Genomic DNA, 16,178 nt, shown 5'->3' on the forward strand with positions numbered 1-16,178 from the left:
CCCCCCTAAATTATCCTCCCCCCCCGTGAGCCAAGTTTGGGGCCGCGCCGAGCGCTGGGGAGGGGGCGGCCCCCCGTGGGGGCGGCCCCGGAGCCCCCCCGGGCTTGGTGCGGGGCTGGGGGGAGCCGGCAAAGGGCTCCTGGAGCCGGGGGGGGGGGTCGCTGGGAGCCCCCTGCCCTCCCCGACGGGGGTCCCCCGGCCGTGCCCGGTGCCGGTCCCCAGCGCAGCCCCCCCCCTCCGTCGGGGCTCCCCCGTGCCCCGGCCCCGGCGCGGCTCCGTCCCCGACGGTCCCAGGCAAATTTGTCAACAATTCGCAGCCACTCTGGTAATTGCATTCCTGGGATCCGCAGCGATGGATGCGCAGATAGGGAGGGAGGAGGGAGGGAAGGAGAGAGGGAGGGAGGGAGGGAGGGAGGGAGCCTCGCCGCTGCCCGCAGCGCCCCGGCCCTCGCTCCCTTCTCCCACGCGTGCCCCCCCCCACCGCCGGGGACCCCACTCGTGCCCGCTCCCCTGCTCGCCCCGACCCCCCCACCTCCTCTGGGCAGCCCCGGGGTCCTGCCCCGGCCCCGCAAATACGCGAGGCTTTGCGGCGGCGCCGAGAAGCAGGACAAAGTTTAACTTCTCCGCTGGCAGCCGGAGAATAGAGCGGCGGGCAGAATTGGAGCAAAAGATCTGATTTGCTGAATTCTGCTCTTTGATTTGTGTGTTTGTGTGTTATTGCTACCGCTAAGGTTGTTGCCAACCTCAATTAGATCACAAATGAGATCAGTTTAATTCAGCTCCCAAACTGTGACCTGACCATGGTCTGAAAGTATTCAAACCCGCGTTTTAAGCCTTCCTTTGATTTCCAAAAGGAATACTGCACGCTCGGTCATTCATACAAATAACATAAAACGTAATTATGGGATGATTTGGCAGATGACGTCCCTGCCAAAAGCGGCTCTCCCCCGCCAGCCGCCGCGGTGCTGGCCCGGTGGCGGTGCGGGGCTGAGCGCCCCGTCGGAGCCCCGAGGGGCTGCGGGGGACAGGCGACAGCGGCGGGGGCACCGCACGGACCCCCCCCCCCCGGCCGGGAGCTGCTGCCTCGCCTGGGAGGGGAGAGGATCCGCGCCAGCGAACCTCCGGGAGGCTGCGACAAAGGGAGCCTGCAGCTTGACACACGGGTAACAGCATAGCAAACACCTTTAATTCTGTCACGTCTCATACCCTTTGCTTTCTCACACGTTTGTGGCTGCTCTAACATCGACACCTCCACTTTGAGGGGGGGAAAAAAAAGGGGGAAAAAAAGGAAAAAAAAAGAACCCTCGACATCAAAAATCCTGAAACGAGGAGACCTTATGCTGGAGCTAAAAAGAGAAGCACCTGTAAAGTTACCCTCCTGAAAATAAATAAATAAATAAAATAAAAGCGGCCCACCGGCCGCTTGGGAGAGCCTCCGAGCCGAGCGGGGAGGCTGGGGGCCGGCCGAAATTTGGGGCACAGGGCTCGGAACGGAGGGGAACCGAGGGCTGGGGGGGGGGGGGGGGCGACGGTGGCGGTGCCCCCATGTCCTGGCAGCCCCGGGGCCGGCGAGGAGGCTGGAGGCAGGAGGACAGAGGCGAGAAAGAGAAGGACGGAGGCAGGAGGCTGGAGGATAGAGGCTGGAGGCGAGGCTGCCCCCGGGCACCTCCCGCCTGCGCGCCCCTTGCGCGGTACCTGCGCGGGTTGTGGCCGCGCAGCGCGCAAGGAGTTAAGGCGCTTTGCAGCCTCGCCGGGGAGGTTAATATCACAGCTGCCGGGTAAAGCATTATCCAGCACCTCACTTAACAAAAGCCTGCTTTTGCAAACAGACTCCTACTTTTCCCCAAGTGTCCAAAGGTGTTTACTGAAGTAAATCTGCCTAAATCCTCCACTGCTTGGGTCATGGGGGTGGTTAGGAGGGTGGAAGGTGTAGAGATAATCTCTTTTTGTAAATTCTGCAAATCTTCTGGGAAAAAATCAGGAATCTGTGTCACATGCTTCTGTTCAACTGGTAACATCTCGCTTAGCGTGCTCCTTCTGAGTGAGATCTGCCAGAGCAGCTACAGGAAAATAAGACATCCCTCCCGCTCCGCATTGTTCGAGCTGCTCTTCCCTCCCGAAGTTGCTTTAGCACGTTTAATCTATTTGCTGATGGGAAAAAAAAAAATAAAAATAAAAAAGAGGAAAAAAAAAAAGTGAGGATCTTAAAAAGCGGTTTCTGAAAAAAAAAAAAATGACAGTTTGGTCGGCAGGAGATGGTGTAGTTGAAAACTTGTCACTTGAGATTTCTGCGCTACCCCGGCTATTCCAATACCAGCAACTGCACAGGACTTTGTGCATGTTGCAAATAGAGGCAAACAACACGGGAAATTTTGACAGCTCTGCCTGAAAGGGCTTAAATACTTTTCAGTAAGCGGGATCCGGTTATAAATAAACCCTCTCTTGGTGCGAAAAAAGTGGCTCCGACCAAAGACCTCGCCATCTCTTTCCAAGTGGCTTCTGAAAAGCCCAGAGGAGCTGGGGGAGAGCGGGCAGCCGGGGAAATGAAGGGGGGGGGGGGGGGGGGGGCGGTGGGAAAATGGACGTGGACGTGACCACCAGGGAGCACGGCCACTGGAAGTGCCACTGGGGTCGCCTTCCTGCTCTTCCTCCTCCTCCTCCTCGGTGCCGCTTGCCGGCCGCAGCTCGCTGCTTTTCCCCGACGGGGCGGGCCGGCCAAAGCCGGGGGGGGGGGGGAAGAAAAACGACGGTGCCGGAGCCCCCCCCCCCAGCCGCTGCCCCTCACCCGGAGCCCCCCGGGGAAGACGTGACACCCCGTTAATTTGGGGAGCCGGCTTTTTGCCCCCCCTTCCACAGCCCTCCGGGGGTGGCCCAGCCTGCCTACCCCCCCGCCCAAGGTCACGGCGAGTAAACAATAATCGTAATTAAACGAAAAGAATAGGCAGCAGTCAAGAGCCGAGAGTACACACACCTGACCCTAACTCTAGCAGGCTGCTCGGAGTAGAATTTGATCCCTCCCTGACACTTTCTACCTCAAGTGTTAGAGCGAGTGGCCATGAATAGTACAGGCATGCCATCTTGTAACACTATCTGCCTGTCAGAGGAGCCAAGGCTGGGTAGAGCAGGATCTATATAAGGCTTGTAACTAGGGGAAGCCCAACAAACAGCTACAAACACCTAAGTTATTTTACTCAGCCTCCACCCTTCTGCTTTTTCCCCCCTCTTCTCACTCTCTCTTTTTTTTTTTTTTTTTTTTTTTTCTTTTCATCTTGGCTTTCTGTTGCAGAATGCAAATGTAGCCTGCCGGCGGTGAATGGGCTGAATTGTGATTAAGAAGAAGAAGAGCTCCTTTCTTTGTTCTCCCCTCAGGGGATGTTTACTGGGAGAGACACAGCGGATCAGATATGAAAGGCATTCAGGTCAGCATTGATGTGAGCGAAAGTGAAATCATACCTAAGGCATTCAAAAGACCGCCGTGTCAGGGGTTCAGCTAACGGTGCATCTACTGTGTGTGTCTTCCCTGGTAGGCACAAAAAAATAAAAATAAAAATAAAAAAAGATCTCTCCACAAACAGGCGTCTTTTTAAAATTACAACAAAAATTATAGAGAGGGGAGGGAAGAAAAAAGAAAAACACGAAACTTTTCCCTCGCTTTACCTCCCCAGGACTTGGGGCTCTCTCCCCTTTCTGGCCCGTGGACGGAACGGGTCAACTCGTGTTAATTGTACCGTCATCATTTTTAGGGGGAAAGGAGCTCGTCCGAGAGGCGAGCCGTTATTTTTAGGCGGACCTGCATGTGCTGGGTGTGCGCTCAGCCTCTCTCCCCGCACGCCTGGGTAGGTGCACACGCGTGCACGGATCCCCCTGCATCTGCGAGGCTCAGCTATTCGGGTATAAACGCAGGCAGCCGTCCCTCGCCTCCCTCAGAAAGCAGCTTCCGTGCTGAAGGACAGCGTGGCATACGCAAACAGCACAGCACACCTTAAAACCCAAGCTTTTAGTGACTTTGCAACTCCTAGGAGCACTTCGCTGAAAGCTCGCAGCGTAAGAGGACGGCAAGCGCAGCCCTGAGAAGTTGGTACACAGCTATTTGAGTTAAACTGCCTCAAGAAGTCCAGGCATTGTCCTTTCTTTTTTTCATTAAAAATGCTTAATCAAGAAATATTTGGACCTTACTTTTTTATTTTTATTTTTTAAGTTTACGCTTCTCGCAGCCTGAATATTCTCTCCCTAGACTTTCCAAGCGGTTAGCTGACGCTGTTGGCATAAACAGAGATATGTAAATACACAGGGAAAAAATCGCAAATTACAGCTAAGCATACAAAGAGTTAGGAGGTGGCTGCATTTACAGAGGCTGAAATGAAAATGAAAACCACAAAACATGAAAAAAAAAAAAAAAAGGAGCCTAAAAAATTAAGGAGCAGGACTGGATGCAGCGTGCAGTAACCATCCCCTCCGTTCTGAATTTGTTTACACCTTCAGAGCCTTAGTTAAAATATCTTGTTTGTCTAATGCTCACATCTGCTTTAATGGTGACGTTTAATTCTGAAATATTTTCAACTAGTGTTTCTGCCTCACAGATTTCTCTTTTTCTCCGTACTCTAAAAAGACAACTAAAGAGCAATCAAAAAGGTGTCTGACTTGGCCATTCAGACAATTGCACCCTTGTGGGAATGCTGGAATGAATGGTACAGTGGACACCCCAGCACTATTGACGTTATAAACATGTAAATGAAACACATTAGGGCAGACAATCAATTGTCTGTGAGCACTGCAAACCTGCACTCCCTTTCTATGTGACAGGCACAAAATAGTGTCTACCTTGGGAAGCCATGGTCTTGGAGAAAAAAGGACAAAGAGTTCTCTTTCACAGAGAAGAAAATGCACCTTAAAAGCACTGGGATAATGCAGATGCCAAAAACTGTTGGGAGGCGAAGAATTTCCTATTTCTTGGAATGAATGTGGGGCTGCTGTAAAAGAATCAACACCCTGCCTTCCACTCTGAAGGGAGACACACATTTTTTCTTGGGCGATATTACCAGCCTGTCCTGAGCCTGCATCTCGGTCTTCCATCTATTTTCCCTACCTTGGGCACTTGGCTTCGTATCGTTATCAATAATTAACTTGTAACTGTTTCCTTTTTTTAAAAATTTTTTTAATTTTTCATATGTGGCTTTGCCAGGCACCGAATGTATTTTCTCACAGCAGTCAGAGGTTCCCCCAAAAGTTTCCTGGCGTGCAATAACCAGCGCCCAGTGAGCGCAGCACCCTCACGAAGGGCAAACGGCGAAGCGGGCGCTAACCTCCAAATTCCCTGCTCCTCTCCAAACTCCGAATAAAACGAATAGACCAGCCCTGCCACGGAAGGCAGCCTCCTCTGCTCCCTGCCACGGCTCGCTCCGGCCACCACGGTGCGCGGAGCGGTGCAGCGGGGGATGCGCTGCGCCCTGCCCGCGTTTTGCGCCTCGATTTTTGGATACCTATCTCCAGGTGCTTCCCTCGACGGAGCGCGTTTTACTGCCAGCCGAGGAAGCCGCTCTCCCGAGCAATATGCTCGCAACGGATTCGCCCCCCCCGGCAAGGTGCCGAGGCAAGGCAGAGCTCCCAGGTGCCCTCTCCAGCTTGCGCCACCTGAGTGTCGCGACAGGCAGCCTCCCCGCCGCCTCGCCAGCCTCCCCCGGGCTGCCCCCAAACTTCTCCCGGCTGGGAAGGCGAGCCTCGCTTCCCACTCACTCAAGGCGGCAGCCGGGCTGGTTTTTTCTCTTTGGCAAGTGGGAAGTGAAGTGGGTTTCCCCCCTTCCCCACATCCCCTGAAGGAGGCTGGGTGTCTTTTGGGGAAAGGCTCCGGGCACTGCGACCGCGGCCGCTCGGCTGCTGCGGGCTCTGCTCGGCTCGGACGCCCTGAAAGCAGTGAACTTTCTCCCTTTTCTTTGCGACTGGAAGCGAGATGGCAAAGGAGTCAAAGGGAGCTGTTTACTGAAACTTTGGAGTAAATTAGCTCCAACTTTCCCCCCTCCCCCTTTCCCCTCCTTCCAGGGGATTTTAATTTTTTTTTTTTTTGGGGGGGGGGTCAGGGAAAAAAAAAACTACATTGGCCCATCCAAGGAGGAGAGGGGCAGGGCAGGGCAGGGCAGGGCAGGGAGCGGGGACCCCGCCGCCCCTCTCCGCGCATCCCCGCGCCGCCGCCTGCGCACCCCCGCCTCCGCGGGGCGCCCGTGCGGAGCGGGGCGGAAAGGGGGCTCGCTGCCCTCTCCTCCTCCTCCTCCTCCTCCTCCTCCACCATCTCCCTCCTCCTCCTCCTCCTCCTCCTCCTCCTCCTCCTCCTCCGCCTCCTCCTCCTCCTGCTCCGCCGCCACTTCTCCCGAGTGAAAGTGCCGCGAAGTGAGTCAGGCGCCGGGAATCATCTGACCCAACTTCCCGGGGCGCCGCCGCATTCCTGGGCTGCGTCCCCCGGCCCCCCCCTCAACCCCAAATCCCCCCCACCTCACTTCTAGGGTCCTCTCCTCCCCCCCCCCTCCCCTCCATCCCCGGGGGGGGGGGGGCACCGTCCTGCCCAGCCACCCCCCCAGCCTCTCAGCCCCCTGCCGTGCCGTTATCTCGCACCCCCCCCCGGGCCCCCCCCCCCCCGGCTTTCCCCCCCCGCTCGGCGCCGCGATCGCAGCCGGCCCCGTTATCTGAGCCGAGCCGAGCCCTGCCCAGCCCCGCACTCGCCGCCGGGCGCGCACCCGGAGCGGCGGCCGGGCGATCCCGCGGGGTCCCCCCCCTGCAGTTCGGGGCCGACTGCACCCACGCCACTCCGGCTTCCTCGATGGCCATCTACTTTTGGTGTTTTTTTTTTTTTCTTTTTCCTTTTTATTTATTTATTTTATTATTTTTTTAAATTTTTAGTTTGGTCCTGCCGCGTTTCTAAGGAATTTCTGTCTGATTTCGATAAGCATCACCGTTTCTAGTGTTATCAGCAAAGACACAAGCTCAGAAGTGACATCTTTTCCACGAACCCAGGAAAGAAGCAAAAATCCACTCAGACCAGATAAATCCTGGGCAATTCCCAACGGGAAAGGCACTGGGTACGTGCTTGTCGAGAAAGAGAAAATGAAAAAACAAAAACAAAAACCAAACACCAACCCAACACCAAAACCACCAAAACCCAACGCCACCGCCACCAAAACCCACCCTCGCTCGTCTACCTGCTTCTCAAAACCAGGACATTTCTCACTCGGAAATGAATGAGAGAACCAAATTCTGGGGCAGGAAGAGAAAAAAAAAAAAAAAAAAAGAGAGGGGACAGGCAGAAAGTGGAGCCTTTCCCCCCCGGCCCTGGCCGGAGCAGGAGGCTGCCGGCGCACAAGTCAGACCTTCGCGCAGCCAGCGCGCACGCCTGAGCTGAAGTTTGCGGGCTCTTTCGGTGGTCACCTTCCAAAATCGCAATTCAACTTTCGGCTCCCGAGCCGGGGGGCGGCTCCCCGAGTTAGAGCACTTGGGGGTGAAAAAGCCCCGAGGCGAAGGGAGGCAGGAGCCTGCGCCACCCCGGGCCGCGCGTCCTCCCCAAGCCCTGCGCAGCGAGGGCAGGGGGCAGAGGCTGCAGCGGGGTGCCCTACCCAAAGGCGGGCACCCGGCCCCTTTATTTCTGTTTCTCCCCTCGGATCAAGGCGGGGGGGGGGGGGAGAAAATATTAGACACCCGGGCGCATCCCTCAGCACGGAGCGTGTGATGGGTTTAACACGCTAAAGTAAGAAGCTTGTGTTAAAAGGCGAGGAGGCGAAAGCAGAAGAATAAGCCCCCCTCAAACACTCAGAATATTCTTTCCTGCAAAAGAGCACTTCTGGATGCGTTGCTTTAAATCTCACTCTCTTTTTCTCTCAAAAATGACTGTTTAACATAAGAAAAAAGGCTACTTGACACAAAGCTTTTGTTATCCAGTTGATCAGCAACGTGCTTTAGATACTTGTAAGGGGAAAAAAGCCCCACAACAGACATTGATTTTAGAAAATCAATAACCAACATTTAATAAAAAGAACAGAGGAAACACAAGAGAGGAGAGGGAAACATTACGTGTAATTTTAATGTCTACTAAATTACCCAGAGATGAGGGGAAGGGGAGGTCTCCTCTGTGAGGACCACCTTAAATAATGACAGACACAAGAGTAAAGGGTGGTGGTGGAGGGGGAGAGACTTTAAAAAAAGATAACAAGGAACGGATCCTTGGGAAGCTGCTCGGAATATATTATTTTAGTTGGGGTTTTTTGTAATACTAAGCCAAGCAAATAGATCAAAGACAACACAAAGGGAAAAGCCAGTGTAACACAGCGAACAGTTTCTGACTAAAATTCCTCTATCACTCCCCCATATGGCTCGACGCCTCCACCACAACAAGAAAAAGACACACACACACGCACACACACACACACACTCGCACACACTCACAACCTAGAGAGAGCAAGGGAAGGGGAAGGGGGGGGGGGAAGGATCATTTGTTTCTAATCAACATTCTCTCCTCTTTGTTTTTTCTTTCTTTTTTTTTTTTTTTGTTATTGTTGTCGTGTGTCCCCCCCCCCCCAACCTTCCCACCCCCACGTCCACCTCTCCACTTAAAAGAAGTAGCCGAGCCCTAAGCGAGCGGGTTCAGGTTCGCACAAAACATCTTCCCCTTCCCCCGGCTCCTCGGCGGGGAGGAAAGTTGTTGCGAGCGGGGCCGGCCCGGCCGTGCCAGGGGCTGCGGGAGGGGGCAGCGGCTGTCGGCCGCTGGGGGGGGGGGGGGAGAAAGGGGAAAAAAAAAAAAAAAACAAAACCCGGGGGGGACTCGGGGAGGCACGCACCCAGAGCCCCGCACCCGTGCCAGCCTCCCGAGGGGGGCTCGGAGCGGGGCACCGCGTCCCACCGCCCCCCGACCCCCCGCAGCCTCCGGGGCCGGGGGGCGAGGGAGAGCGCGGCCGTGAGTCCCCCCCCCGTCCCCCCCCCCCGTCCCCGTCCCCGTCCCCGACCTCGTGGGGCCGGTGACCGGTTACCGGGGAGGAAGTTTCCTCGCGGAGCCTCCGCCGAGCCCGAGCGAGAGGCGCTGCCCGGTGCCGGCGCGCCCCGGGGTTCTCACGGTGCCGGCTTTTTCCCAGGGCCGGCGGCTCCCCGGCCGGCCCCCCCCCCCCGCCCCGAGCACCTCTCGGCGCCCCCCCCGGCCCCTCCGGCCCCCGGCCGCCGCCTCCCCTCCGCCGCGGGGCAGGGGCGCGCCCGCTCCGCGCCCGCGCAACAAACTTTGGGGAGCGGCGGGGGCGCGCTGCTGCGCCCCCCCCGGCCCCCCTCCCCGTAACACCCCGATGCCTCCCCGACCCCCCCCCTCCCCCGCAAGCATCACCGGAGCCCCGCAGCCTCCGCGGCCGCGCAGCCTCCGCGGGACGCCCCGCTCCGGGCTCCGCCGCCGCCTCCCCGCTTTGCGCCGTGCCCCCCCCCCCCCCCCCGCCCCCCCTTCGCCTTCCAACCCCCCCCCCCCCCCCGACACCGCCACCCCCCCGCCCCGGGGCTTCTCCGCCCGGCCGGAAAAGTTTGCTCGGGGGGCTGCTTACCGTTTTTCCTCCGGGGGTTGGCTTGTTTTCGCCTCTTACACCTGGGGCCATCCGCCATGATCTGCTGCTTCATTGATAAGAGTGGATCAGATGGCAGTTCGCATGGGCTCGACTCCCTGATTCAGCAGCACGCAGACTCTATGTAACAACCAAACACAGCAACAATGTGGGCATTGGTATATCCCATTTAAACGCAGGGCGCCAACGGGGACCCGAATTTGCACCCGCAAAAGAACCCATCCACGCACACGGCGAGGCTTGCCGTGCCGGGGGAGGTGGGACGCAGACGGAGCGGGCTCCCCCCTCGCTCCCCAGCCGGGCAGATTGCCTTCTTGCTCTTTCTTTCCTTCTTTCTTTCTCTTTCTTTCTTTTTTTTTTTTTTTTTTTTTTTCTTTTTGCTCGCTTTCTTTTCGGTGCGTGCCCCTGCGTGCGGGTGCTGCGTGTGCGTGTGGCTCCCGCTCGCTCCCGGGGTGCGTGTGCGCGCGTGTGCGGGTGCGTGTGTGTGTGTGTGTGTGTGTGTGTGTGTGTGTGTGTTGCACCAGCAAAGCAGATCAGAGAGAGCCCAGAATTACATCTCAAATGAGTCATAACTCATGACCGTATATGAGGAGAAGCACGGCTCTTACAGTAGGCTGCCTGACTCAATGCTAGGCGGACCGTTTCCTCCTAAAAGTACTTTAATTTGACGTTAGGACTTGTTTGCGCACGATAATGCTAGCCCTCCCTGCTGCTGCCCCTGCCCTTATTTTATTTATTTTGTTTTTATTTTTTATTGTTGCCACAGGGCACCCCGGCGAAGTGATAAGAGCGGAGGGAAACATGGCTCTCCCCTGTCCTTTTGGGGTAAAGCACAGCGCGGAGACCTCCCCCTCCCCCTAACAATGAGCGGGGTAATTATAAACCTCTGTCACCTTTTTAGTCAGTTTGACAATATTCAGGGTTTCCCCTGCCCCTTACTTAAACAAAGCTTCAGAGTGTCTTTTTTTTTTTTTTTTTTTTTCCTTTCTCCTTCCCCAGAAAAGAAACAGAAATCAAAACTACCGCTGTCAGAGTTTTCAGGCTCTCAGGCTGGGTGTGTGTGTTTTAACTTGTAAACTTTGGGACCTACTGTGCGTGCCCGGCTGTGCAGGAGCCTCTATCTGTCACTGGAGCCTTTGCCTTGCTGCAAGAACGCTCCTGAAACTCAGTCCACCTCGAGGAAGATGCTGTAGCTTTAAAGATGCTTTGACTTGAGGATTAGTTTAAACAGGGGGCTATAAAAGATGTAACAGATGCAAACTGTAAAACAAGGGCAATTAACCCTTGCTCTCCTGAGCAGGATTCCCCCTCCTCGCCTTCGCATCTATTGTCTTCCCCTGCACTGGGAGTTTTGTACAAAATGTAGAGAAATAAAATAAAATAAATGATTACCTGCCTCACCATTTTTTTTTCCCCAGCAAAGTGGGCTTCTCTATTTATTATTATTCCCTGTGTCTTTTGACTTTGCTGGAGCTTCACACCAGGACTGAGCAGGGAAGTGTGTTGCTGCTAGGTCTTTTATTCCGCCTGAACTCTCTGTTCAGACCTTTGCGGTTATAAAACCTGCCCGGCTAAAAAAATCCCCGAGCAGGTAAGAGGATGGGAATATTGAGAGTGTGTGTGTGCGGGGTCAGCATGTTTACTCACACTCTCCTGCCTGGGATCGCGCCTGGGCAGGGAGCACTGCGAGCTCCCTGGATGTGGATGCGTGCGGCCGAGGAAGGGAGAGGCTGAGAAATGCGCCAGAAAGTTTAGGATTTGCCAGTTTTTCCCGATTCTGGAGGGGGCAAGGCTGGCATCACCGGGGCAGGTCTGACACGGGATGCAGCAGAGTGGGGAGGACAGGAGCCGAGGCGAGCGAGGCTCTGAGCCTTCCTCGGCGAGTGGCGTTTTCATGCAAAACGCCCAATGGAGAATTGTTTTAAATGCATTTCGCTATCTCCCCTGCTCTTCAGCCTCCCCCCAAAAGTTGTCAATAATTTGAAACCTGCAGATCTCGGCAACACTTTTCTTCCCAGACAACCGGCTAGCAAATTTTTTTTTTTTAATATATATATTTTTTTTCGCTTTTTGGTAAACGACTTTTAAGTTCCAGTCAGTACTTTCACTTCTTGCTTTAGGATCCCAGAAGCTAAGGTGTTACTTCACCCAGCTTCGCAAAATAAAATAAAGAAATGAAACTAAGTAAGCAGACAAAACAGCAAACTTTCTGGTTGGGGAAACACATCCTCGCCGGGAGCCCTGCCCCGGGCTGGGGCTCCAGCGGTGCCCGGCCGCGCCGGCTCGGCGTTGCCATTAACAGGTACCTGCAAACTTTGGGGCTCCGGAGGGAACCCCACGAGGAAAAAGAGCAGGAGGTGGCCGGGTGGCTTTTATTTGAAACCCCCAGCCTTTTGATTTCGCCCTTTCGCGGGAGGACGGGGTGCCTCCCCGGCGCTAAAACTTTGGCTGCTGCGGTGCGCAAGGCGCCTCCCGTACCTGGTGACAGGTAGCGGGGAGGGGGGGGGGGGGGGGGGCAGCCCCCAGCGCCCCGACCCCGCTCGCCCCTTCCCGGAGCGGGAGCCCGAGTGACTTCGGGTTTCGGTTAAAAAAAAAAAAAAAAAAAAAAGGGGGGGGGAGATTTTCGCCCCAAGTCTGAGCAAGGCAGGGTGAAGGCAGCACGCTTAAAAGAAAAAAATAAAAATAAAAATAAAATAAAAATAACCAAACGCTATCGAAATTAAAGAAGCCCGCTAGAGCGCGAGGTGGTGGGAGGAAAAAGAAGGGGAGGAAAAAAAAAAAAAAAAAAAAAAAAGGAGGAAAACGGAATTAAATTCCCAACCTACCTGCGAAGTCTTGGTTGTAGTTTTGGCCAGAAATGGTGAGAAGCAAAAGCATGAAGAAGCCGCGAAGTGGAGGAGAAAAGGTGAAGGGAGATGCAGCTCCTGGAGAAATTGTAAAAAGCCTTGCAAAGAGTTGTCGGAAGGACCGTTATTCCTGCTGGGCAGGTTAGGACTGATCTCTTTCTGCCACTCCAGGAAACACAAACCTGGGGACGGACTGACGTGTTACGCCTCTTCTAATGACATTTTTTTCTTTTTCTTTTCTGTAGGAGCGAGAGGAGAGACCCTGAAACACACGCCACCTATCTTTGTGGGGAGGGATAATTGAAGAGCACCAAACGTGAGCATCATGTGGAAACGTGATCGCCAAGTTTCTCTCTGGGAAAGGATCTGGGATAGATTATACCTTGAAGTCTCCGCGAAGGGCTTTAGCGGCACAAATGCAATTCCACCTCCTCCCGCCCGCCCCCCGCCCCGCGCCCGCCCCCCGCCCCGCTCCGCGCCGCTCCGCGCCCCGCGGCCCCCCCGCAGCCCCTGCCCCGCGGGGGGATGCGGCCTCGGCACCCCCCCTCCCCCCCCCCCCCCGGCTGCATCCTCTGCCCCCCCTCCCCTTTGGGGTGCATCCCCTGACCCCCCCCCCCCGGGGTGCATCCTTTAACCCCCGGGGTTCATCCTTTACCCCCCAGGGGTGCATCTCTGCCCCCCAGGGGTGCATCTTTCCCCCCTAGGCTGCATCCCGCCCCCCCTGCGGTGCATCCCTATCCCCCCCCCCCATGCTTCTTCCCCCCCCTGCGACCCCCCCAGGGTGTAAACCTCCCCCCCCCAGCCCTCTCCCCAACCCCCCCCCATATGGGATCCCCCCTCCCCCAGGCGAGACGTGTGCCGGATCCCCCCCCCCCCCCAACCCCAGCAGGATCCTGCCGGATCCCTGCCCTCAGGCTGGATCCCTGCCGCCCCCCCCGGCGGGATCCCCCCCCCGCCAGATCCCGCCCCCCCCCCCCCCCCCCCCCCGGCGGGATCCCCCCCCCCCCCGCCTCGGCCGCCCTGGGAAGCCGCCGGGGGCCGCATCCTGCCCCGCTGCGCTCCCGCAGCTCCCGCTGCTTGCGGAGGGCCAAAACTTACCCTAACGCAACGCCTAGAAACTAAACTCTGTGCGGGCACCGCAAACGAGCTCCTGGCTGACTCCCGCTCGTTTTGCTGCCGTTTTATTTTTATCCTCACGCGTTTCTTTGGGGGCATTTTTATTATTATTATTAATATTTTTTTTCCCTCTCTCCCTCTTTCATTTCATTTCAGCACTCGTCCAGGTTATTTGAACAGCCAGCTAAATCTGACGAAAAAAAATAATAATAATCATAAAAAAAAAACAACACAACAACCGTGCTGAGATCTTACAGTCGCTCTGTTTTGTTCACAGATAGGGAGCAGGGGGGAGCTGGGCGCTTTTTGCTGCCCCTGCCCTGCCCTGGGCTGGCTGCACGGCAGGCGGCTCGGGCGAGCAACGCGTGGTACCGAACTTCGCAGAGGTTACAAGTTTTTCACCTTTGCAAAGTATTAAAATTAAAATAAAATTGCATCTAGAAAAAAAAAAAAAAAAAGAAAGAAAAAAAAAAAAGAGAAGAAGCCCAGACTCCACCTTTGCACTGAAGGGATTGGTTATGCAAATATGGAAGGGGTTTCCTGGCAAATACAGCTTTCTACTGTATGGTTAATTAAATCATCACTCAAAAGCCTTCCAATGTGACGCTTCTGTCGTAATCCAATCAGGTTACGTAGGTCCTAAACAAGAAAGATATTTTCCACATCTGGAAGTCAGCAATTTAGCAAGTACTGCACATTATTAACCAATTCAGAGCCCACTTCCCAGGGGGATTTTTTTTTTGAAGTTTAAGTGTTCTTAACCAATGCTCTGCTGTTTTGTTAATCAAAAAGCTGGTTTACACTGCACGTAATTGAGAACTAATACAGAAGTAAGTCAGGCAGCCCAGGCTGGGGATGCTGAGCGAGGCGGTTTAGTGCGAAGGGGGCTGCTATGGCTGAGCCTCAGCCGCTCCTGCCCGGCTCCCAGCACAACCCACAGCCGCTTCTTCCTCTACAAGGGCTTGAAATGCTCTCCGTGCAAAGATAAACTTCACGTCTTGCCTACTTGCATGATCCCTTCTGAAGGTAACCGTGGAGCTGCCCAAAGGGCTGTATTAGGGAGCTGCGGAACAATTTCCCTGCTTTGACAGAGTTAAATCTATTACAGCACTTTTTTTTTTTTTTTTCCCTCCCTCCTGAAGAAAACTGAAACAAATGGTACACTGATCCGACACTATACTTTTACTTACATTAAGCTAAGATAAACTGCTCTTGAACTGTGCATTGAATGTGTGCCTACAGCAAGAGCAGGAACGCGAGCAATAGTCACTAGCAATTGCACTCAAAAATGCTGCTGATCAGAGGACACCTTTCCGAAGATTAAACACTGCAAAGGACGGCGGGGGCCCCCCAAGCCCCCCAACAGCAGCTCATCCTCCCCACCGCGATGCGATTGCTATTTTTCACCTCGTCCCCAAACCTGCCCTGCGAGCTCCGGGCAGGCGTCGGTGCCCCGGTGTGATCCGGGTCTGGGGGAGAGGGGAGAGGCAGGGCGGGGGGCTGCCTCCGGGGGGGGCTCAGCTCAGCGCAGGGGGGGGTCCGAGGCTCCCCACAGCCCCCCGCTGCCTGTCCCCCGGCCGCAGCTCCCTGCGCGGCAGGAGGAAAGGGGGAAAAAGGCTGCGCCGGCGGCTGCGCCCTACTTGCGCCCTATTTGCGCCCTACTTGCGCCCTGCCCGGGCCGTGGGTCCGAGCGGCCGCGCAGCGCTTGGAGGCTGCCGCCGCCGAGCCCGGCAGCTGCGCAGAGGTGGGGACAAGGCTCTTCACTTCGCTATTTTCATTATTCACTTATTTTATTCCCCCCGCCCCCCCCCCCGATTCGCTATTTTCATTATTCACTTATTTTATTTTATTTTTTTTCCTCCCGGTTCTGAGTTAGCTTGGCTTTGCTAAAAGTTTTCTTGCCACTGCTCTCTAAATGCCAACGTTGTTTTATTATTATTAATATTATTTTTTCTTGCAGGTTTCATGACTTGCCCACACCTAAATATACCTGTAGATAGTCATGTGCACACACACGGGCACACAACGTGGCGATATCTTAATGAAATGTATAGCACAGTGCAAATATCCTGAAATCAGATTCAAGTATTATTAATTTGAATTAGATCCTCTCAGATCCAGAAGACACTGCCTATAAATCAAGGGCAGTCTGGCAATTCCTTAAAGAGCTAAACTGAATTTAGATGCATATGATAAAAAGAAAGAAAAAGAAAAAAGTGAATGCTAATTAGTGACTCGCTCGATTTCCAGTTATCCACATTTTATATAAGAAAAAGCAACCAAAAACCCACAACACAAACAAGTTCTCAAAATAAATTAATCCCATTACAAACGCCTTACATATTATTCATGCATTTCCAGATTACAGAACGGGAGGATGAACGGCAGATTAAGAGAAGCTGCAGCCTAACCTGCAGTAGGAAGGAGTGCCACCGATGTTGTACCATAAAACATATATCTGCAGCTACACTAAAAAACAAACCCTCAGACCGTGCGATGATGCTCACGGGCTTCAAGGAACATGTTGGTATTGACAGATAATCCCTATTAATAATTTTGCAGCCGGCTCTTCAGCCCTCAATCTCACAGTTCCTCCAGCTCTGAAGCGCCCTAGCAGGGCTTGCATCAGAGCGATAAACTGCTC

The 16,178-nt window shown here is 54.8% G+C and overlaps 1 protein-coding gene across 4 annotated transcripts in view; it reads right to left on the minus strand.

Moving 5' to 3' along the window:
* The window catches only part of ZEB2 (zinc finger E-box binding homeobox 2), a 112,295-nt gene extending 99,438 nt beyond the window's left edge, over positions 1-12,857 (minus strand). The window contains exons 1-3 of one of the 4 annotated variants that reach the window (XM_066999665.1): positions 12,601-12,857; positions 12,398-12,496; positions 9,555-9,692 (exon numbers count right to left, since the gene is read on the minus strand). In XM_066999665.1, the coding sequence (XP_066855766.1) occupies positions 9,555-9,627 (73 nt within the window). In that variant the 5' untranslated portion in view covers positions 9,628-9,692; positions 12,398-12,496; positions 12,601-12,857. Of the gene's footprint in view, positions 1-9,346; positions 9,436-9,554; positions 9,693-9,802; positions 10,532-12,397 lie in introns of those variants that run through there. The other 3 variants (XM_066999666.1, XM_013189200.3, XM_066999667.1) reach the window with 3 other exon arrangements.
* Positions 12,858-16,178: the final 3,321 nt, after the last annotated feature.

Source organism: Anser cygnoides, chromosome 6, assembly GCF_040182565.1.
Source record: "Anser cygnoides isolate HZ-2024a breed goose chromosome 6, Taihu_goose_T2T_genome, whole genome shotgun sequence".
Taxonomy (NCBI): Eukaryota; Metazoa; Chordata; class Aves; order Anseriformes; family Anatidae; genus Anser; species Anser cygnoides.